Raw genomic sequence first — 24,904 nt, forward strand, 5'->3', positions numbered from 1 at the left:
TGAAAGGGAGGTAGAGAGTGAGAGAGGTAGAGAGTGAAAGAGAGTGAAAGGCGGGTAGAGAGTGAAAGGGGGGTAGAGAGTGAAAGAGAGGTAGAGAGTGAAAGGTGGATAGAGAGTGAAAGAGAGGTAGAGTGAAAGAGAGTGAAAGGGAGGTAGAGAGTGAGAGAGAGGTAGAGAGTGAAAGAGAGGTAGAGAGTGAAAGGGGGGTAGAGAGTGAAAGAGAGGTAGAGAGTGAAAGGGAGTGAAAGGGAGGTAGAGAGTGAAAGAGAGGTAGAGAGTGAAAGGGAGGTAGAGAGTGAGAGAGAGGTAGAGAGTGAAAGAGAGGTAGAGAGTGAAAGAGAGGTAGAGAGTGAAAGAGAGGTAGAGAGTGAAAGGGAGGTAGAGAGTGAGAGAGGTAGAGAGTGAAAGGGAGGTAGAGAGTGAGAGAGAGGTAGAGAGTGAAAGAGAGTGAAAGGGAGGTAGAGAGTGAGAGAGAGGTAGAGTGAAAGAGAGGTAGAGAGTGAAAGAGGGGTAGAGAGTGAAAGAGGTAGAGAGTGAAAGGGAGGTAGAGAGTGAGAGAGAGGTAGAGAGTGAAAGGGAGGTAGAGAGTGAGAGAGAGGTAGAGAGTGAAAGAGAGGTAGAGAGTGAGAGAGAGGTAGAGAGTGAAAGAGGTAGAGAGGAGAGAGAGGTAGAGAGTGAAGAGAGGTAGAGAGTGAGAGAGAGGTAGAGAGTGAAAGGGGGTAGAGAGTGAAAGAGGTAGAGAGTGAAAGGGAGGTAGAGAGTGAGAGAGAGGTAGAGGTGAAGGAGGTAGAGTGAGAGAGAGGTAGAGAGTGGAAGAGGGTAGAGAGTGAAAGGAGGTAGAGAGTGAGAGAGAGGTAGAGAGTGAAAGGAGGTAGAGAGTAGAGAGGTAGAGAGTGAAAGAGAGTGAAAGGGAGGTAGAGAGTGAGAGAGAGGTAGAGTGAAAGAGAGGTAGAGAGTGAAAGAGGTAGAGAGTGAAAGAGAGAGGTGAAAGGGAGGTAGAGAGTGAGAGAGAGGTAGAGAGTGAAAGGGAGGTAGAGAGTGAGAGAGAGGTAGAGAGTGAAAGAGAGGTAGAGAGTGAGAGAGAGGTAGAGAGTGAAAGAGAGGTAGAGAGTGAGAGAGAGGTAGAGAGTGAAAGGGAGGTAGAGAGTGAGAGAGGTAGAGAGTGAAAGAGGTGAGAGTGAAGAGAGGTAGAGAGGAAGGGAGGTAAGAGTGAGAGAGGTAGAGAGTGAAAGGGAGGTAGAGAGTGAGAGAGAGGTAGAGAGTGTAAGAGAGGGAAATGAGGAGCCAGCAAGTAACGTAAGTCGAGAGACGCGGCGCTAACAGATGGGCTGAAAATTGTGGTTGGTGGGGGGGGGGGCTCTGACAGGGTTTGGTAATATGGCATGTAGCCAAGATTCAAGCCTCACCGTGCATCATTTCTCTGGAGCAAGAAGAGGGGGGGCGAGGAGGGGGCATCCGGGGGGGAGGGTGCATCCTGGGAAAAGGGTGTGTGTGTGTGTGTGTGTGTCTATATGTATGCGTGTGTGTCTGTGTGTGTGTGTATTTGTGTGCGTGCGTGTGTGTGTGTGTGTGTGTATTTGTGTGTGTGTGTGTGTGTATTTGTGCGTATGCGTGTTTGTATGTGTGTGTATGTGTGTGCGGTTTGTGTGCATGTCTATATGTGTGCGTGTGTGTGTGTCTGTGTACGTGTGTGTGTGTGTGTGTGTATGCGTGTGTGTGTGTGTGTGTATGCGTGTGAGTGTGTGTGTGTGTGTGCGTGTGCATGTGCGTGTGTATGCTTCTGAGGGCCTCACTTTGGGCAGATGAGATGTGTGAGTCTGGGGGGGGGGGGAGCCTTTATCTCCTCATGGACCCCATACACACATTGGCAGTGTGAGGGGGTGAGGTGGTGGTTGCTGTGGAGGCCGTTGCCGTGGAGGCATGAACAGCAGTAGCAACAGCTGTGGGTCAGCTGGCAGCCCTCCCTCTTTCTCCTTCTGTCTGCTGGCCGCGGTCCACCACTCAAGCCCCACCCCCAAAGCCTCCCTCACACCCCCCCCCCAACAAATCTCTTTCAGACGCTTATCAGCCTCAGTCATTTCGTGGACAACGCGCCTCAGTATCTACAGTCACCCATGTTCGCTCTCTCCATGCACTTCTGAGCCCCGGTCAGATGGACACAGCCAGGATGGGGGGGAAAGGGGGGTGGAGCACCCAGCAGCCCTGCCCCCCCCCCCCTCCACCCCCCACCCCATCCCGTGCAGCCCCCAGCCTCACCACCAGTCCCATCAAGACACCAGTTGTTCCCATCAAGCACCCACTCGTTGTCAGCCATCAGCACCAGCCTCTCAGTTCCCATCCAGCACCCAGCTTCAGTTCCCATCAAGCACCCAGCTTCAGTTCCCATCCAGCACCCAGCTTCAGTTCCCATCCAGCACCCAGCTTCAGTTCCCATCCAGCACCCAGCTTCAGTTCCCATCCAGCACCCAGCTTCAGTTCCCATCCAGCACCCAGCTTCAGTTCCCATCCAGCACCCAGCTTCAGTTCCCATCCAGCACCCAGCTTCAGTTCCCATCCAGCACCCAGCTTAGTTCCATCCAGCCCCGTTCATCCCATCCAGCACCCAGCTTCAGTTCCCATCCAGCACCCAGCTTCAGTTCCCATCCAGCACCCAGCTTCAGTTCCCATCCAGCACCCAGCTTCATTTCTTCTTGGTGCGGGAGAGAAAATTAAGTGCTCTCCCTCTCGCGGGTTAATTTCAGAAGTCCAGGGACCCCTGCAATGTTGCCAGTGCCTGTAATGTTAAATAATAAGTGCTAATGGGAAAAAGCAAATGGTCGTATGCACCATGCCTCCCCCTCCACCCGCACCCCTGCACCCTGCCCCCCGCCCCCCTGAACCCCGCCCCCCGCACCCTGCCCCCTGCTAATTAGAAAAAAGGTGAAACTGTTTCACAGTGATTGGTCCCCCCCCGCCCGCTCTACTCACTAGTTGTACAAACACTGCATGCAGAGTCATGCACACATGGGTAGCTGAATGCCGGTGCTGTTGGTACGGGTACCGATGGGGAGATCAGAGGTCGTGTGATCCCCTTTCTCAATCCTGACTGCTCTGAGGGCCTCCTCCTCAGGCCCCCCCCCCCTCGCTTGCCCACCTCCTTCCATCCGTCTCCTGGCTTCTGCTCTTAAATCAGGAGAGAAGTTCTTTTAATTACCCCTTTAATAATGGATGTGAGTTTCCTTTATTTTTGTCTCCCCGAAGGACATGCCTACAAGAGGTGGTGGGGGCGAGGGGGGGGGGGGGGCGGTGAAACAGGGAAGGATTACTCCTGTGTTAGCGTGTTTCTGCACACGCGTGTTTGTGTATTTGTGTTTGCACTTGCTTGTGTCTGTACATTTCGATGCACTGGTGATGCTGTGCATGCAAGTGTGTGTGCGAGTGTGTGTTTGTGTGTCCGAGTGTTTGTGTTTAAAGCTTAAAAAAGTGGTTCATTAACTAATGAACCACTTTTTAATTAGTCAGCTAATCCTGACTCTATAGCCATCGGGACGCAGGGCGGGTCCATTTGCCTGTGGTTCTGTTAGCAAGTAACCCCTATCTGCTGAGTGCAGTCTTATTGGGTATCTGACAACAATGAACTACTGGAGAAACGTATCTTCAGTGGAATTATGAGAAGGAACGGGGCTGTAACCTAAATGTGCTTTCCAGTCTCTTTACAGTTTAAGCTGTGTACATACAGTATGTGTGTTATAACAGTACAGTTATAGCTGTGTACATACAGTATGTGTGTTATAACAGTACAGTTATAGCTGTGTACATACAGTATGTGTGTTATAACAGTACAGTTATAGCTGTGTACATACAGTATGTGTGTTATAACAGTACAGTTATAGCTGTGTACGTATGTGTGTTATAACAGTACAGTTATAGCTGTGTACATACAGTATGTGTGTTATAACAGTACAGTTATAGCTGTGTACGTATGTGTGTTATAGCAGTACAGTTATAGCTGTGTACGTGTGTGTGTTATAACAGTACAGTTATAATTCTAAAGGTCATGCCTGTAATGGAGGCTGTTTTATAAATGATTGGTTGACACTGTTGCTATGACGAATAAATATGTTAATGTGCAGTTGATACCTGTTGTGTCCGGATTGCCTGTTTCTAGTCTCATAGTGTCAGTCTTCAGTCTTATTTCCTCTGCGTTATAGAGCTGGCTCAAATGCCCAAAGCACTATGGGAGACTCAAAACATTATTTTTTATATTCATCCATAAAATTTAAAGTGGAAGATAAATCACTGACTGTTTGTCTTGTTATCTTTCTTCTCTTCCATGTCTTGCTTTTGTTGGAATGACACTGTTTGTCCCTCCACTATGATGCTCAACCTCAGGTAAGGAAATAAATGCGCTGCTGCAAATGTTACATTTGTTTAAATTTGATTGGCAGTAATAGAGCTGCCCTCTTCCCTGACAGCCTGGATAGAGTCAATGATCGTGTCAAGAGCCAGTGAGAGGGCTTGTGTTTGAGTATTTAAGGCTCATCATGGTCATGGTATTTCCTCAATCCTCCGTTTGAGAAGATCCATTTGTATTTAATCCTGCCAGATCACTGGTTCTCAGTGGGTCATGTGATGCACCTCTATGGTCTGGAATCCAATTGCATTTTATACTTTAGGCCTTTACTGCAGCATTATCCAGAGTGGCTTACACGGCTTACAGGTTTTGTAAAAAATGCTGCCTGTGTTTTCACAGCTGGGTATTTTAATGAAACAATTCAGTTCAAGTAGAAAGTGGGAATTGAACCTGCAACTGCCTCCTAGTTCCTCTAAGCCCAGTTCTCCAATGATTATGCTACATTGCTGCCCCTTGACCATGCCAATGTCAAGAGGCAGCAATGGCCTAGACTTCTAGGGATGGATGTGAGATTGGCCAAGGTTGGGTGAGAGCTGCAGAGCAGTGCCCCCTGTGGTAGATCGTGGGCCTGCGGTCTGCCTGCGGCAGCTGCTGATGACGTGCAGTGTTCTGGCGATAGCTGCAAGGCTCAGCTCCCAGCTGATATTACCGCTGTTACCATCTGCAAGGTTTTATTAGGGATGCGAGAGAGGGCTGGAGCACCAGCAATGCACAATGAAACATAAACTCTCTAACTGCCCCAGCCATAAACGCTCTAACTGCCCCAGCCATAAACTCTCTAACTGCCCCAGCCATAAACTCTCTAACTGCCCCAGCCATAAACTCTCTAACTGCCCCAGCCATAAACTCTCTAACTGCCCCAGCCATAAATGCTCTAACTGCCCCAGCCATAAACTCTCTAACTGCCCCAGGCATAAACGCTCTAACTGCCCCAGCCATAAACGCTCTAACTGCCCCAGCCATAAATGCTCTAACTGCCCCAGCCATAAATGCTCTAACTGCCCCAGCCATAAACCTTCTAACTGCCCCAGCCATAAACCTTCTAACTGCCCCAGCCATAAACTCTCTAACTGCCCCAGCCATAAACTCTCTAACTGCCCCAGCCATAAATGCTCTAACTGCCCCAGCCATCAGAAAGTGCGGTATTCTCTTACAAATGTTTACAGAGCATTACGTGAACATAATCCAGTGTTATATAGGTGTTATTTGTAGGTGTTATTTGTTACCTGGAAATGTATTTTTATCCACTGTTGGGGACCTGAGTCTCTGGAAACTTATATTCTGCTATGCTGAAATGCACACTGCAAGGGACATTCAATAAAAAGAGAAGTAGTATTTTTTTACAATTTCATAATTATTTTAAACTCAAGCCGGTTCTCAGGAGGATGTGAACGTTGTTGGAGTGATACAGCAGGATATCTGTACTGCAGTAATTTATACAGCTGGATATCTGTACTGCAGTAATTTATATAGCTGGATATCTGTAATGCAGTAATTTATACAGCTGGATATCTGTAATGCAGTCATTTATACAGCTGGATATCTGTACTGCAGTAATTTATACAGCTGGATATCTGTACTGCAGTAATTTATGCAGCTGGATATCTGTACTGCAGTAATTTATGCAGCTGGATATCTGTACTGCAGTAATTTATACAGCTGGATATCTGTACTGCAGTAATTTATGCAGCTGGATATCTGTACTGCAGTAATTTATGCAGCTGGATATCTGTACTGCAGTAATTTATGACAGCTGGATATCTGTACTGCAGTAATTATAGCTGATATCTGTACTGCAGTATTTATCAGCTGATATCTGTACTGCAGTAATTTATGCAGCTGGATATCTGTACTGCAGTAATTTATGTAGCTGGATATCTGTACTGCAGTAATTTATGCAGCTGGATATCTGTACTGCAGTAATTTATACAGCTGGATATCTGTACTGCAGTAGTTTATGCAGCTGGATATCTGTACTGCAGTAGTTTATGCAGCTGGATATCTGTACTGCAGTAATTTATGCAGCTGGATATCTGTACTGCAGTAATTTATACAGCTGGATATCTGTACTGCAGTAATTTATACAGCTGGATATCTGTACTGCAGTAATTTATGCAGCTGGATATCTGTACTGCAGTAATTTATACAGCTGGATATCTGTACTGCAGTAATTTATACAGCTGGATATCTGTACTGCAGTAATTTATACAGCTGGATATCTGTACTGCAGTAGTTTATGCAGCTGGATATCTGTACTGCAGTAATTTATACAGCTGGATATCTGTACTGCAGTAGTTTATGCAGCTGGATATCTGTACTGCAGTAATTTATACAGCTGGATATCTGTACTGCAGTAATTTATACAGCTGGATATCTGTACTGCAGTAATTTATACAGCTGGATATCTGTACTGCAGTAATTTATACAGCTGGATATCTGTACTGCAGTAATTTATACAGCTGGATATCTGTACTGCAGTAATTTATCAGCTGGATATCTGTACTGCAGTAATTTATACAGCTGGATATCTGTACTGCAGTATTTATGCAGCTGGATATCTGTACTGCAGTAAGTTTATGCAGCTGGATATCGTGTACGTGCAGTAATTTATACTGGATATCTGTACTGCAGTATATGCTGTTATGTGGAGTGAGTATAGTGGTATGTGTGGAGTAGGACGGGTTAGTGTGTGCAGATATGCTATGCTTTTTGTTGGGAGTGGATATGGCTGTGCTTTAGTGTGTGGAGTGGAGTTGTACTATGCTTTAGTGTGTGGATATGTATGCAGTGTTTAGTGGTTGCGCTTTAGTGTGTGGATGATTATGGCGTTTAGTGCTGGAGTAGGGTTAGTTGAGTGGAGTATGGCTGTGCTTAGTGGTGGAGTGGAGTTTGGCTGTGTTAGTGTGTGGAGTGCCTAGTGGATGTATGGCTGTCTTAGTGTGTGGAGTAGGACGTGTAGTTGTGGTTGCGTAGCTTTATGGTGATGCTGTGTTTAGGTGGATATGCTATGTAGTTGCTGGTAGCTTGCTAGTGTGTGGAGTATGGCTGTGCTTGTGTAGTGGTGTGCTGGTGGAGTATGGCTGTGCTTAGGGGTGATTTAGCTGTGTGTGGAGTATGGCTGTGCTTTAGTGTGTGGAGTGGAGTATAGCTGTGCTTTAGTGTGTGGAGTAGGACTGTGCTTTAGTGTGTGGAGTATGGCTATGCTTTAGTGTGTGGAGTGGACTATGGCTGTGCTTTAGTGTGTGGAGTATGGTGTGCTTTAGTGTGTGGAGTATGGCTGTGCTTAGTGTGTGGAGTATGGCTGTGCTTTAGTGTGTGGAGTAGGGCTGTGCTTTAGTTGTGTGGAGTATGGCTTGCTTTAGTGTGTGGTGTGGAGTAGGCTGTGCTTTAGTGTGTGGAGTAGGGCTGTGCTTTAGTGTGTGGAGTGGAGTATGGCTGTGCTTTAGTGTGTGGAGTGGAGTTTGGCTGTGCTTTAGTGTGTGGAGTATGGCTGTTCTTTAGTGTGTGGAGTGGAGTATAGCTGTGCTTTAGTGTGTGGAGTAGGACTGTGCTTTAGTGTGTGGAGTATGGCTATGCTTTAGTGTGTGGAGTAGGGCTGTGCTTTAGTGTGTGGAGTATGGCTATGCTTTAGTGTGTGGAGTAGGGCTGTGCTTTAGTGTGTGGAGTATGGCTATGCTTTAGTGTGTGGAGTAGGGCTGTGCTTTAGTGTGTGGAGTGTTTAGTGGTGTAGTGCTGCTTAGTGTGTGGAGTAGGCTGTGCTTTAGTGTGGGAGTATGGCTGTGCTTTAGTGTGTGGAGTGGAGTAGGCTGTGCTTTAGTGTGTGGAGTATGGCTGTGCTTTAGTGTGTGAGTATGGCTTGCTTTAGGTGTGGAGTGGTTTGGCTGTGCTAGTGTGTGATGAGTATGGCTATGCTTTAGTGTGTGGAGTATGGCTGTGCTTTAGTGTGTGGAGTGGAGTATGGCTGTGCTTTAGTGTGTGGAGTGGAGTATGGCTGTGCTTTAGTGTGTGGAGTGGAGTATGGCTGTGCTTTAGTGTGTGGAGTGGAGTATGGCTGTGCTTTAGTGTGTGGAGTAGGGCTGTGCTTTAGTGTGTGGAGTGGAGTATAGCTGTGCTTTAGTGTGTGGAGTGGAGTATGGCTGTGCTTTAGTGTGTGGAGTATGGCTGTGCTTTAGTGTGTGGAGTGGAGTATGGCTGTGCTTTAGTGTGTGGAGTGGAGTATAGCTGTGCTTTAGTGTGTGGAGTAGGGCTGTGCTTTAGTGTGTGAGTGAGTAGCTGGCTTTAGTGTGTGGAGTGGAGTATGGCTGTGCTTTAGTGTGTGGAGTATGGCTGTGCTTTAGTGTGTGGAGTGGAGTATGGCTGTGCTTTAGTGTGTGGAGTAGGGCTGTGCTTTAGTGTGTGGAGTGGAGTATGGCTGTGTGCGTGTGTGCATGTCTGTGTGTGCGTGTGGTGTGTGCATGTGTGTGTGTGCGTGTGTGCGCGTGTGTGTGCGTGTGCATGTGTGTGTGCGCGCGTGTGTATGTGTGTGCACGTTTGCGCGCGTGTGTGTGTGTGCCTGTATGTGTGTGTGTGTGTGTGTGTGTGTGCGCCTGTATGTGTGTGTGTGTGTGTGTGTGTGCACGTTGAGATTCACAGCGTGTAATTACTCCTGCAGGCCCCACAAGTGCTGGAGAGCAGATAGGGAGAGGGAGAGCAAGAGAGGGAGAAGGACAGAGAGGGAGAGAGAGGGAGAGAGTGAGAGTGGGAGATAGAGAGGGAGGGAGAGTGAGAGGGAGAGGGACATCGTGAAAAACATTCAGAAATTAGGACACATTACTTCAACAAATTTTCTCTAATTATAGAGGACTTCCTTTCCCAAACAAATGAGAAAAAAATGCAAATCCTGCTAGGAGAAAGGTCAACAGCTCCACTAGCAGCAAAGTACATCTCGGCCTGCCATAATCTGAGGGACACTGGTTGACCACCGCAAATATATTTATTTTAATTATTAATTAATTTAAATTTCTTTTTTTCATTTTCTTTTTTCTACATTATTATTATTATTATATAGCCTACTCACTGTGGTCATTACCACACTGTTGTTTGCATTGTTGTCATTACCACAATGTTGTTTGTGTTTCATGTTTTTTGTATTCATATTCCTATTTCTGTGTGTACGCTTTGGCAATATCTACAAATGTATTTCATGCCAATAAAGCATTTTGAATTTGCATTTGAGAGGGAGAGGGGAGAGAGAGAGTGAGAGAGACAGAGTGGGAGTGGGAGTGGGAGCGGGAGCGGGAGCGGGAGCGGGAGCGGGAGCACGTAAGGCTGTGCAGAGGAGCTATAAGGCTGTGCAGAGGAGCTGTAAGGCTACAGTTCCTTTCTACAGTTCACCTGCTATAGCTAACTACTTAGCTCACAGTGCTTTACTTTAGTTAACTATGTAGCTTATAATGCTTTAGCCAGCAGGCTAATAACGGTACGATTGCCCAGACCAGATCCTACATGCACACGCAGGTAGGTCGTCTATTTTTAGTGCAGGCCAGTCCACCTGCTGCATTAATGAACAACAGATATGCCCAGAGAGAGAGATGGGGAGAAAGGTAGTGTGTGAAGGAAATAAGGGAGAGAGAGAGAGAGATGGAGAGAGAGAAAGGGATGGCGATAGAGAGTCCGGGAGAAAGGTAGAGTGTGAGGGAGGGAGGGAGAAAGAGCGGGGGTGGGGGGCATGGCAGGCGGAGTATGGGGGGACTGTGCCTTTCAGTGTGTGGAGAGAGGGTCGCTAGATGCTGGTCTTCGGGCCCTGGGGGGGGGGAATTTGGACTGGCAGGCTGTTCCGTGTGCCAGCCGATCTTCACCTCATCTGCTGTCTTTCACCCTCAGGTCAGCACCCAGCGGACAGAGCGCTGCCCAGGCTCTCTGAAGAGCTCCCTCTGCTGTTGCAGATGTGCTACTGCAGGGCCTCTTTAGTGAGAGCCCGAGTCCCGTTTCTATCAGGCTCTCTTATGCAGGAAGATTTATGGTGCATGTTGAAGTTGTGGGTGTGTTTTATGGAGGCGAGAGGGGTGTCAGCCAGGAGTTCGGCTTCCTTTTAGTGGGATGACAGTGAGGACAGGAGGATGCTCCCCAGCGCATGCTCCCCTGCTGGGGTGCTGTTTTTGGAGCCGTCCTCGCCAGGGTGACTTGCATGTCCTTGTGATATCCTTCAGCACTCCGGGAGACCCCCCCCCACCCCTCAACACCCTCCCCTTCTCCCCTCCCCTGCCAGCATACATCTGCTCCAGACATTGTTGCCTGCTCAAAAAAGTCTTTGCTCATATTACAGTTACTGACCCAAATACGTGCTCGTAGTGCATACAGTTACTGTTACAGAATGTGCAAGAACAACATTTACACCCATGAGTGAGTTTGTGCGTGCGTGTGTGCGTGCGTGCGCGCGCGTGTGTGTGTGTGAGTGTCTATGAGTGTGTGTTTTTTGTGTGTTTGTGTGTGCGTGTGTGTGTGTGCGCACTTGTGTGCTTGCATGCCTCTGCATTGATGCATCATGACAGGCTATCATTGTTTGTGCCTGTTGCCTCTGTTAAACCTGGTTTAAATTGACTCTAGTGTTCTGTAATTAAATTGCAATCAGTGGGAAGATAGATTGCGGTTGTGTAAGTGAAGATGGCTGACAGTCAGAGACGGAAACCAGGAGGAATCAAACAGCTTGCCTCGCTCAGGGCTTGTTTCTCTGGAGCTGTGAACGGCAGTCACACTCACCACTTCCTGTCAGCTTTGAGTCCTCATGAAGCACCAATTCAGAAACACAGCACAACTCCACTAAAGAAACACCAGTATCCATTCTTTTGAGTGCCACGCTTGATTAAACTAATGCGTCTAATGTTGTGCACTGTTTGGATGGTACAAACTAATGCATACTACACCCTGGGGACATCCCCCACCCCCACCCTCTCTCGAACACAGTTTTTCCAATAATGCACTGGGCTAATTATTCTGAATTACCAGCGCCTTCTGAAGCACAGCCTCTGAGCTGGAGCGTGATTAACTTCTGTTCTGGGGTCACATTGCCTCTGCCTTTAATGCGACTCCCCTGGATCTGCACACACCTCACCCTTACCTCAGAACCTGCACACACACCTCACCCTTACCTCAGAACCTGCACACACACCGCACCCTTACCTCAGAACCTGCACACACACCTCATCCTTACCTCAGAACCTGCACACACCTCATCCTACCTCAGAACTGCACACACACACCTTACCTCAGAACCTGCACACACCCATCCTTACTCAGAACCTGACACACGACCTTACCTCAGAACCTGCACACACACCGCACCCTTACCTCAGAACCTGCACACACACCTCATCCTTACCTCAGAACCTGCACACACACCACACCCTTACCTCAGAACCTGCTCACACACCTCACCCTTACCTCAGAACCTGCACACACACCACACCCTTACCTCACAAACTGCACATAACACCACACCCTTACCTAGAACCTGCACACACACCTCACCCTTACCTTAGACCTGCACACACACCACACCCTTACCTCAGAATCTGCACGAACCTCACCTTACCTTAGAACCTGCACACACACTCACCCTTACCTTAGACCTGCACACACCACACCCTTACCTCAGAACCTGCACACACACCACACCCTACCTACAACCGCACATACCACATCCTTACCTCAGAACCTGCACACACACCTCACCTTACCTCAGAACCTGCACATACACCACACCCTTACCTCAGAACCTGCACACACACCACACCCTTACCTCAGAACCTGCACACACACCACACCCTTACCTCAGAACCTGCACACACACACACCTCACCCTTACCTTAGAACCTGCACACACACCACAGCCTTACCTCAGAACCTGCACACATACCACACCCTTACCTCACAACCTGCACATAACACCACATCCTTACCTCAGAACCTGCACACACACCTCACCCATACCTCAGAACCTGCACACACACCCCACACCCTTACCTCAGAACCTGCACACACACCTCACCCTTACCTTAGAACCTGCACTGTTACGATCAGCCCCTGGCCAGTCGCAACATAAACGAGATCACACAAGATGGTCGCAATTCAAAAATATTTTTAATTAAAGAACGCTACAAAAGAAAATAAATGCGCAGTGTAGCGAGACTGCAGGTTGTCCTCTGAATGGAGAGAGAGAGAGAGCATCAGCCAGAGGGCCCCTTAAGTAGGACCCCTTCCAGGTGACACCAATTTCCTATTAGGAAGACAATCAAAACAAATGTTGCAACACCACAAGCAGCCACTAGGGCACAAGGTCAGGGAACCATAACATGCACATGCGCCACACCCTTACCTCAGAACCTGCACACACACCTCACCCTTACCTTAGAACCTGCACACACACCACACCCTTACCTCAGAACCTGCACACACACCACACCCTTACCTCACAACCTGCACATAACACCACATCCTTACCTCAGAACCTGCACACACACCTCACCCTTACCTTAGAACCTGCACACACACCACACCCTTACCTCAGAACCTGCACATACACCACACCCTTACCTCAGAACCTGCACATGACACCACACCCTTACTTCAGAACCTGCACATAACATTACAGACTGTTAAAACGGTAAACCTCCAGTATCATACACTCTTATTCACAAACCTGACTTCATGGCATTCTTAAAATGTGCAATGCATGGAAGATGTTGGGCTTTCATGTTCCTTAGTACTCATTCAGAGTTTATCTGCATCAAGAGCCTTTAACTGAATGACAGAACTGGATAAAAAAAGATGGGTTTTGAATTACCGTGAAGTTATACGGAGCAGAAATCAAGCTTATTTAAATTTTTCAATTAAAAATGGCAATCCAGAGTCGGCTTGTTGCATTACATTACTTCTTTTTTTATTTTTATTTTCTCTTGCTGAGTTGTCAGTTTTGCTTTATGCATGCTTTTGATTTGGCTAAAAGAACAGCTGAATCTATTCTGAAATTAAACTTTGCAGGTGTTTTGTAATCTAGTCTGACTGCCAATGAATGAGAGAATGACTGCTGAAGACTCGAACCACAGGGCCTGACTGCAGGGGCCCCTGGGCACAGGCTGATGTGGGGCACAGCCTGCTGCGGGGCACATGGCGGGCACAGGGCTGACGGGGGCACAGGGCCTGACTGCGGGGCACAGGCACTGCGGGAAGGCCTGGGGCAGGCACAGGGCCTGACTGCAGGGGCACAGGGCCTGACTGCGGGGCACAGGGCCTGACTGCGGGGGCACAGGGCCTGACGGCAGGGCACAGGGCCTGACTGCGGGGCACAGGGCCTGACTGCAGGGGCACAGGGCCTGACTGGGGGGCACACTGCGGGGCACAGGGCCTGACTGCAGGGCACAGGGCCTGACTGCAGGGGCACAGGGCCTGACTGGGGGGCACACTGCGGGGCACAGGGCCTGACTGCAGGGGCACACTGTGGGGCACAGGGCCTGACTGCAGGGGCACAGGGCCTGACTGAGGGGCACACTGTGGGGCACAGGGCCTGACTGCAGGGGCACACTGCGGGGCACAGGGCCTGACTGCGGGGCACACTGTGGGGCACAGGGCCTGACTGCAGGGGCACTGAGGGGCACAGGGCTGACTGCGGGGCACAGGGCCTGACTGGGGGGCACACTGCGGGGCACAGGGCCTGACTACGGGGCACACTGCGGGGCACAGGGCCTGACTATGGGGCACAGGGCCTGACTGCGGGGCACACTGTGGGGCACAGGGCCTGACTGCGGGGCACACTGCGGGGCACAGGGCCTGACTACGGGGCACACTGTGGGGCACAGGGCCTGACTGCAGGGCACAGGGCCTGACTGCGGGGCACAGGTCAGCAACTGTCGATATGTTTTGTGTGTAATTGAGTAGAATACAGGAATTTAGCAGACGCATTTATCCAGGGCGACTTTTTCAAATTTTAGAAAGCTGTGTGTGTTTAGAAGGCGATTGCGCGTGCGTGCGTGTGTGCCTGTGTGTGTGTTTATTGTTGAAATTGAGGACTTCTCCATTACTTTTCAAACAAACACAGAAACATGATTTGCTTTGGTCACGGTTACACACTGTAACATTTTCTTTCTGTTGTTCAAATAATATCGCCTATTTGGCATTACTTGGGCATTAATATACCATATGAGTGCTGTTCATGCCCTGCTCATGAACTTATTTATGGATGAAACAGTGCAGTGCTGTATATGAAAAGCTGCAGAAGTGTATGAATTCATTGTGGTTACAGTTAACTGCACTGAATAAAACCCGGAACAGGGGCCAGTATCAGGGAGCAGGATTACTGAGTTAGCTGGATAACTGCCCTGAGTAAAACCCGGAACAGAGGCCTGTATCAGGGAGCAGGATTACTGAGTTAGCTGGATAACTGCCCTGAGTAAAACCCGGAACAGAGGCCTGTATCAGGGATCAGGATTACTGAGTTAGCTGGATAACTGCCCTGAGTAAAACCCGGAACAGGGGCCTGTATCAGGGAGCAGGATTACTGAGTTAGCTGGATAACTGCCCTGAGTAAAACCTGGAACAGGGGCCTGTATCAGGGAGCAGGATTACTGAGTTAGCTGGATAACTGCCCTGAGTAAAACCCGGAACAGGGGCTTGTATCAGGGAGCAGGATTACTGAGTTAGCTGGATAACTGCCCTGAGTAAAACCGGAACAGGGCTGTATCAGGAGCAGGATTACTGAGTTAGCTGGATAACTGCCTAGTAAAACTGGAAATGCTTTTTCTCAGTCCATGTTTCCCGATATGCAGGTTCTGGGTATCCACTGACTGGAATATCTCAGGATACTGGCCGCAGGTTTGGTCAGCTGGCTGGAGTGAGACGCTTGTGAAGGGGGGGGGGGGATGGGTAGCCATTCAAAAGTCTCTGTGATGTTTATGAACCAATCTCACTTTGTCCTGTGAGCTTTTACATCATTTGTTTAATCAGGTAGCGGCTTCGTTTTCTGTGACAGTCTTTTTATCTGGTGTGAGATGTTTGCGTAGCATGAGAGCGCGGGACAGAGCCTGAAAGCTTGCATCTCCCACCGAAATATGAGAGATGCCAAACCGGAGAGCCTTTTGAGAATTTGGGCTGCTCCCATTTTCTGTGCAATGCTCAAAGGTCAGGCTCCGCCCCCTTACTGCCAGCTTCCTTGGAATGTGCCAGTTATAGATGCTGCCCCCTGTCTTGGCAGGGCAGAAATGGGGCATTGTGTAGCAGAATGCCAGGGCAGATTTAGGGCACAGTGCAGCCTAGCTGGTGCGAGCCGGCCGACCGGACGCCACACGCAGTCTGGGGTAATGGTCCTCCTTATTGGATATTTTTTGTTTTATGTGCTGATCAGGGTTCTGTGGAGCGATACCGCCACGGCTCTCTCAGACTGGCGCTTTGAGGCATCAGATTGAGACACTGCGAGGGCAGGGCTTGGGGGGGGGGGGCAGCCTGGGATTGATGTCCAGGTCAGCACATACAATCCCCCTGCTGACCTCTGACCTCTGGTCACTGTGGAAACGGGGGGTGCTGATCGACCCCAGCACAGAGAAAGAGAGACAGAGGCAGCTGTGTGTGTGTGTGTGTGTGTGTGCGAGTGTGTTTGTGTGTGCGCGTGTGAGTGTTTGTGTGTGTGTGTGTGCATGAGTGTGTGAGTGTGTGTGTGTGAGTGTTTGTGCGAGTGTGTTTGTGTGTGTGCGTGTGAGTGTTTGTGTGTGTGTGCATGAGTGTGTGTGTGTGTGAGTGTTTGTGCGTGTGTGTGTGGTGCATGCGTGTGTGTGTGTGTGCATGAGTGTGTGCGTGTGTGTGTGCAAGTGTGTGTGAGTGTTTGTGTGTGTGTGTGTGTGTGTTTGTGCGTGTGCGTGCGTGTGCGTGCGTGAGTGTGTGCGTGTGTGTGTGCATGAGTGTGTGCGAGTGTGTTTGTGTGTGTGCGTGTGAGTGTTTGTGTGTGTGTGCGTGCGCGAGTGTGTGTGTGCCTGTGCGTGCGTGTGTGTGTGCATGAGTGTGTGCGAGTGCGTGCGTGTGTGCGTGCATGAGTGTGTGTGTGTGTGCGTGCGTGCGTGCGTGCGTGCGGGTGTGCGTGCGTGTCGGTGTGTGTGCATGAGTGTGTGTGTGCATGTGTGTCGGGTGTGTGTGCGTGCGTGCGTGCGTGCGTGTCGGGTGTGCGTGCGCATGCGTGTCGGGTGTGTGTGTGTGCGTGCGTGCATGTCAGGTGTCTGTGCGTATGTCTGTGTGTGTGTGTGCGCCCGTGTCGGGTGTTCGTGCGCGCGTGACGGGTGTGTGTGCGTGCGTGTGCGTGCGTGCCGGGTGTGTGTGTGTGCGTGCGTGACGGGTGTGCATGCGTGCGTGCATGTCAGGTGTGTGTGTGTGTGCGTGCGTGTCGGGTGTGTGTGTGTGTGCGTGCGTGTCGGGTGTGTGTGTGTGTGTGTGTGCGTGCATGTCGGGTGTGTGTGTGCGTGTCGGGTGTGTGTGTGTGTGTAATGTAAATGGACTGCATTTATATAGTGCTTTGGATAAAAGCGCTTTACAATTGATGCCGCTCATTCACCAGAGCAGTTAGGGGTTAGGTGTCTTGCTCAGGGACACTTCGACACGCCCAGAGCGGGGATCGAATCAGCAACCCTCCGACTGCCAGACAACCGCTCTTACGTCCTGAGCTATGTCGCCCCCTATATAGCTCAGGAGGTAAGTGTGTATGTGTGTGTGTGTGTGTGTGTGTGTGCGCGCGTGTGCGTGTGTGCGTGTCGGGTATCAGATGGACAGAGGGTGACCTCCGCTGCCCATGGTTTCTCACTCCTGTGATTATTTTGACACCATCTTGGATGGATGAGCTTCTGAAGGTATTGATTAAAAAGAGGGAGAGGAGGGAGGGGAGAAGGAGGAATCAATACAGTTTCTGATTCAGTGGTGTGGCAAGCTCAGGTCAGCTCGCCCGCCCGCTCTCTCGCCCACCCTCTCGCTCACGCTCTTGCCCGCTCTCTTGCTCACTCTCTTGCCCGCTCGCTCGCTGGGACCGTGGCCTGGTGCGGCGATGACACCCAGACCGTCACCGGTGATCTCATCTCCGCTCAAACCTCGCTCATAAAGCAGGAGAGTGCAGGCGGCAGGGGCTTTACTCCCCATGTCCTGGAGATTCACAGCCCCCTCTCCTGCCCCCACCCCAGGGAAAAGCCCAGGGCGCATCAGCAGTGAAGTATTGATACTTATGCCAACGTTGAAATATGTATTTGAGTTAGAATAAAACTGTGGGATTCTCCCAGGCTCAGGCTTTTGATTTGCGGTGGGAAACGGATTTGCTTTCCTGTGCTGGAGCTGGTGGAGCTGTAACCACTTAAGAAAACTCACCTATTTGGGGATTTGAACCATCGATTGTGGTTTCGTGTTTGTGTTTATCTACCCGATGACATCTATCAATGAAGTTTCACACCTTACCCATCGCCATGGAGATCCTTTCCTTGTTTGCCGCTCACTGGGGGAATTTGAAAAGAAACTTTTCATGGTTAAACTTATCTAAGGTGTAGCGTGTTCCTCTCCTCGTCTGATTGGATGGCTTTGCATATTTTCACGTGTGCTGTGAGATCACTTTGGGACCTCAGACTTCAGCCTACCAGAAGATTGTAGGTTTGATTCTTAAGTGAGCCACTGCAGCTCTACCCATAAAAACAGCTTTTAAATGGCAGTGTAGGTTAAATACCCAGCTGTGCAGAAGGAAGATCTTAGGAACATGTAGTGCAGGTGGTTCACAAAATAATGAAATGCTTGATACAGCAAGAATTTTCCCAGCACAGTCAGCCACACTGGCTAATCCATTAACCCTTTCAAAATCACTGTTCTAGAACTCCCATTACTTTCAATTACCAGTAGTGCTTGTTACATCAGCATTAGAATGTTCAGTTAAGAACAGTCTGATCACAAATTTTAGTTGTCTCACACTTTAAAAGGTTAACGAAGCAGATTCTATCCCAGCATGTACAGGGTTATGTAAGAATCCTGAGCAGGCCTGGTTCCTATAAAAGAATGTCTCAGGTAAAAAAAATTCACATGGGTGGAGTTCTGTCCCTCATGAAGTTCAGACACTGGTAGATCCTGGGATACCACAGTGCTTACAGACTGTAAAATCTGTGATATTCCATGGGCAAAGACAGTGGGTGGTAAACAAATAAAATAGGTTTCAGAAAAATATGAATTGTGCCCAGAGAAAATGGGGTTGACAAAGAAAATCAAGAAAAAATAATTGAGAGAGGAACTGAGAGAGGAACTGAGAGAGGAACTGAGAGGAATTGATGGGAACTAATTTCTCTTTTTTGTTTCAGGTCTGGTAAAGCTGGGAGTGCACTGTGTCACCTGCCAGAAAGTTGCTATAAAGATTGTCAACAGGGAGAAGCTCAGTGAGTCCGTCTTAATGAAGGTAAGACCCCAGTGGCTTGGGACCCTTGGCTTACAGCACTAACCCTTACAGCAGCAAGAGCTTCTGTGTCTGTAACCTCAGCCCCTTCATGCTGTGCTGGAACTTTCTGTCTTTGTGAATCACATGCTTTTGCTCAGCAGTGATGATATGCATTCCTACACTGGAGCTTTTCCCACAAGCCACAGTTTAAAAGTGAGGGAGAAGCCTCAGCTGTGAGGGAGAAGCCTCAGCTGTGTGAGGGAGAAGCCTCAGCTGTGAGGGAGAAGCCTCAGCTGTATGAGGGAGAAGCCTCAGCTGTATGAGGGAGAAGCCTCAGCTGTATGAGGGAGAAGCCTCAGCTGTGAGGGAGAAGCCTCAGCTGTGAGGGAGAAGCCTCAGCTGTATGAGGGAGAAGCCTCAGCTGTGAGGGAGAAGCCTCAGCTGTGAGGGAGAAGCCTCAGCTGTGAGGGAGAAGCCTCAGCTGTATGAGGGAGAAGCCTCAGCTGTGAGGGAGAAGCCTCAGCTGTATGGGATTTAGTGCACTTTAACCAGTTAATGCTAATCTGCCTGCAGGACACACAAACAGGTGAATGGGGGGTTGGGGATTACTCAGAAATCTTACAGACAGGCAGAGGCAGGGACTTCCCCTGTGATAGAGCAGCACATTGCATTCTGGGAAAGCTCAGCTCGCTGCTCTGTGTGTGGCCATCATAAAGGAAGCGTGGTGGAGAGGGACTCCTGGATGCGTTGGAAGTTCCGGCAGGATTGTCTGCTTACGTAAAACTGATTAACCCAGATGCGTTTTGCTGTTATTACTTTTTACATCAGCGGCACTGTTACATCAGTGCCTGCCACTGCTACCGATGCTGCCGATGTGCGATTTCTGACGTCTTTTGTTGTGTAGGAAAGACTCGACCTTTATGGGGAGTTTTCAGAATGGGTGTTTATGGATTCTTTTTTAAATGCAGGGTCGTAGCCTAGATGTTTATGGGTTATTTTATTTCTTATATCAGACACGAGATAAAGACTGTTGAACTGGGCATTCAAGGTCAGATGTCAGGATGGGAGTTTATGGAAGATTTTGTGGATATGTTTATGGGTTGTTTCAGACTGTGTGTTTATGGGTTGTTTCAGACTGGCTGCGCTGGAACTGCACTATTTTCACGCCTTCCTGTGAGGGTGACGAAATTGAGTTTTCATTGGCAAAACTGTGCTCCTAGACCACTTAGAGACCACACTAAGAGACTACTCATAGATCACTTAGAGACCACACTAAGAGACTGCTCATAGACCACTTAGAGACCATACGTAGACCAGACTAAGTTCATACTGACTGCACCCCAAGATGGTGCTGAAACCACAGTGAGACCACTCTGAGACTTCCCTGTAGCTTGCTGTGAGCGCCCCAGAGATGATGCTTAAACCACACTGAGCGTCCCCCAGGGTCTGAGTGCTGAGCATCCCCCAGGGTCTGAGTGCTGAGCGTCCCCCAGGGTCTGAGTGCTGAGCGTCCCCCAGGGTCTGAGTGCTGAGCGTCCCCCAGGGTCTGAGTGCTGAGCGTCCCCCAGGGTCTGAGTGCTGAGCATCCCCCAGGGTCTGAGTGCTGAGCAGGGTTTTAGCACTGAGCGTCCCCCAAGGTTTGAGCGCTGAGCATTTTATTGTCCTTCATGAGCAGCTGCTGTCTGTTAATGGAGAAGCAGTGGAAGAGTGTTGGTTGAATGTGCAGAGCTGGATTGGTCGGCTCCTGTAGTCGTGGTTGTTGGTGTTTTGTTGGCTCAGCAGCACTGTGTGGTGAGAGGTTTGTGCTGCTGTGATTTAGCTCTTTGTTCTGGCGTCTATTTTCTTAAGATCAGAGAAGGCTATTTGGGGAGGGGGGTATTCAGAGGGTAAGTAGAAATTAAGTGATAGAGGGGGGAAAGAGGTCTTCACTGGGAGTGAGAGAGATGGGGGGGCTGGGTGGGGAGAAGCACATGGGGTGGGAGAGAGCCTTTGCAGTTCATTTTATATGTATATACTTCATGGCCAAACGTATGTGGACACCTGACATCAAACATCTCATCCAGAATTATGGGCATTAATATCGTGTTAGTCCACCCTTTGCTGCTATAACAACCGCCACTCTTCTGGGAAGGCTTTATAAAAGGTGTTGGAGCATTGCTGCAGGGATTTGCTTCCATTCAGCCTGAAGAGCATTAGTGAGATTGAGCACTGGTTGGGGTTGGGGTTGGCGATTAGGCCTGGCTCGCAGTTGGCTTTCTAATTGATCCAAAAGATGTTGGATGGGGTGTTCCTCCTCTAGGGGTCTGGGGGTCTACCTGGGGGGCTGGGGGTCTCCTCCAGGGGTCTGGGGGTCTCCTTCCATCAAGCCTAATCCAGGGGAATGCTCACACACAGGGTTTCCCTTTCCTCCGGCTAAGCCTAGGGGTCCCGTTATCTGGGGAGGTCCCTGTCACTCTTGGATTTAGGGGTTCCCGTCCCTCTGTCATAATCCTTTTGTCTCCCCCCTTCTTCCGCATTGCAGAAGAGAAGGAGTGGAGTTCTGTCATGTCTTCATTCTTTCAGGCATGATCTGTCCATCCCGTATTTACGTGGTCTCTTCCAGAGACATCATTAGCCTGCTGTCTTGCCATTTTCCCCGGACACGCTCCCCTAACCCTAACCCTAACCCTACCCTAACGCCCCACGCCAGAGCGACCCTAACCCTAACGCCCCCACGCCAGAGCGACCCTAACGCCCCACGCCAGAGCGACCCTAACGCCCCACGCCAGAGCGACCCTAACGCCAGAGTGGAGCAGAGAACAGTAACGCCCCACGCTCGAGCAGAGCGGGGAAAGGCCGCTGTCCGCTGTGTGCGGATCAGAGCCCTAACATTTTCTATCACGCTGCACCAGCAGTGCGCCCCGCACCCCACGACCCCCCTGAGCTAATAAAGTCATCTCTGGCATTTCAAACCAGAAAAAAAACTCTTAACTTCTCTGCTCGCTACACTAAATAGGGCCTCGTTCCAGAGCCCTCACCGCCCCACCCCCCCACCCCCCCTCACCCACCCCCTCTCACCCCCAGGTCCTGTGTCTCTTACTCTGAAGGTAGTGATTATTATTTCAGGTCTGTGTGTTTAATTGTTGAAAGGGAGCCACCAAAAAAATCCACCTGTCAGCATTTCTTTCATCACTTTCCTGTGTCCTCTTGTTTTTCGGGGATGAATGTGCACCTGTCAGGACCCCACCCACCTGGAATTCCACCCCCCACCCACTTCAAATGTCACCTTTTTAAATGCTAATGGGATGAGTCCCCGTTGAGTCATTAAGGGGTTGCATCCGTCCCCCGCAGGTGTGTGACAGTCTGATGGCATTGCACAGAACGGCCAAACCACAGTTAAGCACATGGTCTGGAGTAAAGCACTTCAATATATTCTACAGACAAATTGAAATAAAACTGTGTTTCAACTTGTGAGTGCAAGAGCTGCTCAAAGCGCTGGTCTGAGCTGCTCAAAGCGCTGTTCTGAGCTGCTCAAAATGCTGGTCTGAGCTGCTCAAAGAGCTGGTCTGAGCTACTCAAAGAGCTGGTCTGAGCTGCTCAAAGCGCTGGTCTGAGCTGCTCAAAGCGCTGGTCTGAGCTGCTCAAAACGCTGGTCTGAGCTGCTCAAAGCGCTGGTCTGAGCTGCTCAAAGCGCTGGTCTGAGCTGCTCAAAGCGCTGGTCTGAGCTGCTCAAAACGCTGGTCTGAGCTGCTCAAAGAGCTGGTCTGAGCTGCTCAAAGCGCTGGTCTGAGCTGCTCAAAGCGCTGGTCTGAGCTGCTCAAAGCGCTGGTCTGAGCTGCTCAAAGCGCTGGTCTAAGCTGCTCAAAGAGCTGGTCTGAGCTGCTCAAAGCGCTGGTCTGAGCTGCTCAAAGCGCTGGTCTGAGCTGCTCAAAGAGCTGGTCTGAGCTGTGCTCATCCTGAAGCTTTCCAGCCAACGCCTTCTCAAAACGTGGTGATGTGGGACGCGGTTCTGCTTCTGCAGAAATGTGCTTCAGTGGCCTGTGAGCTGGGCAGCTGCATGGGCTGAATCATCCTTCACTCAGGGCCACACGTGTGTGTGTGCATGCTTGTGAGTGTGTGTGCATGTGTGTGTGTGTGTGTGTGTGCGAGTGTGTGTGCATGTGTGTGTGTGTGTGTGTGTGTGCGCATGCTTGTGTGAGTGTGTGTGTGTGTGCGCATATGTGTGTGCGTGTGAGTGCATGTGCATGTGCACGTGTGCGTGTGTGCTTGTGTACACGAGTGTGCACGGGTGAGGTTGCGCGTGTGTGTGTGTGTGCGTGGGTGAGGTTGCGCACGCGTGAGTGTGTGTGTGCGTGCGTGCGTGTGTGTGTGAGTGTGTGTGCGTGTGTGAGTGTGAGTATGTGTGCGCGTGTGCGAGTGTGAGTGTGTGTGCGCATGTGTGCGCGTGTGTATGTACATGCTTCACTCGGTGCCATTAAGCACCCTCTGTGCACCAAACACAGAACAAGAAATCTGTATTACTGCTCTGTGCCACCACTCAGTACCACTGAAGCATACATGTACAAACAAACACACACACACACACAAGCATGCTCATGTGCACATGCACACACACGCATACATACACACACACACACGCGTGTGTGCGGCATAGAATGAAGAATCCACGTACAAATGCATACACACACACATTCACACGTACGCACACACATATTACTCTGCAGATTGGGCCCATGCTAGTGTCTGTGTCCTTGGCATGTGTCCTTGGCATAATTCTGAAGCTCTACAGTCACCCCCATCCCCCACCTCTAATCCCTCTGAAACCCCATAATGCAATGGGGCCCAGCTGCAATAACATTGAGCTCCATCCTGCTTCTGCCCATTTGTAACAAACCATAACTACCAGAAAACTCACCATAGTGCATACCAACCATTACTGTCCCTGGCACAACCTGTAGAGTGAATGAAGTTTCTGTTTTGTGGCTCTACGAAATGTTTATCGAAATACTGAAAACCCATCCTCATCCTGTGCAGGACCCTGCATTACTTTATACAAGTTATGGGGTCATACATGACACACGTATGTACCAGGCATGCTGAATTTTATTTATTTATTTATTTATTTATTTATTTATTTATTTATTTATTTATTTTATTTTATTTTATTTAACCTTTATTTACCCAGGGTAGGTTCACTGAGCACGGATGCTCATTTGCAGGAACGCCCTGCTTCACACTCATACACATTCACACCTGGGAGCTGCCCAGTACAACCACAATCCTCTATTGTTGGCCACTGAGCAGCTCCACTGGAGGGAGGGAACATTTTTTTAGCCAATTAAATCAGGGGATGATTAGGTGGCAAGTTTTTGCGGAGCCAGATCTGGGATTTTTAGCCAGGACACCTGGGAACCCCCTACCCTTTGCAAATAGTGTCATGGGATCTTTAATGACCACAGTGAGTCAGGACCTCGGTTTAACGTCTCATCCGAAAGACGGCATCTCCTACAGCACAGTGTTCCCATCACACCATTACATTAACTTCATAAGGGGGTAGTAAACATATTGCCTATTACCTAATTATACGCTATTATACAGCTATTACTATTTTATAAAGCATTCAGAAATGAAGTGTAATATTGTAAATGGAGATAAGAGGTTATATGAATGTGTGTGAGTCACCATGAAGTTGTCATTTTTGTCTGTTTGTTTGACAATTCTGATAACATACGCTGTCAAGATAATTGATGGGTAAAGGAAGTATACTATAGAGCTTGTGATTCTGTCTCTCTACATTAATTGTCTATTAGTTATTTACGAACGAACAATGTCAGGTTGCTATGTTACTGCTTCCTGACATTGTTCATTCATAAAAAATTGTCATGTTTAAGGCAAACAGGTGGCTGCGGGCCAGTGTATATTAGCAGTGAGTGTATATATTAGTGGTGAGTGAGTATATTAGCAGTGGTTGTGTATATTAGGAGTGAGTGAGTATATTAGCAGTGGTTGTGTATATTAGTGGTGAGTGAGTATATTAGCAGTGGTTGTGTATATTAGCAGTGAGTGTGTACATTAGTGGTGAGTGAGTATATTAGCAGTGAGTGTGTATATTAGCGGTGAGTGTG

General features: G+C 49.2%; 1 protein-coding gene across 7 annotated transcripts in view; it reads left to right on the plus strand.

The window, feature by feature from the left end:
• LOC135241902 (serine/threonine-protein kinase BRSK2) overlaps positions 1-24,904 on the plus strand; it is a 170,142-nt gene that overhangs the window by 62,815 nt on the left and 82,423 nt on the right. For all 7 annotated transcript variants that reach the window (XM_064312674.1, XM_064312677.1, XM_064312673.1 and 4 more), the window contains exon 2: positions 18,727-18,821. In XM_064312674.1, coding sequence (XP_064168744.1) covers positions 18,727-18,821 — 95 coding nt within the window. The remainder of the gene's footprint in view (positions 1-18,726; positions 18,822-24,904) is intronic.

This window comes from Anguilla rostrata, chromosome 16 (assembly GCF_018555375.3).
Source record: "Anguilla rostrata isolate EN2019 chromosome 16, ASM1855537v3, whole genome shotgun sequence".
NCBI classification, from domain to species: domain Eukaryota; kingdom Metazoa; phylum Chordata; class Actinopteri; order Anguilliformes; family Anguillidae; genus Anguilla; species Anguilla rostrata.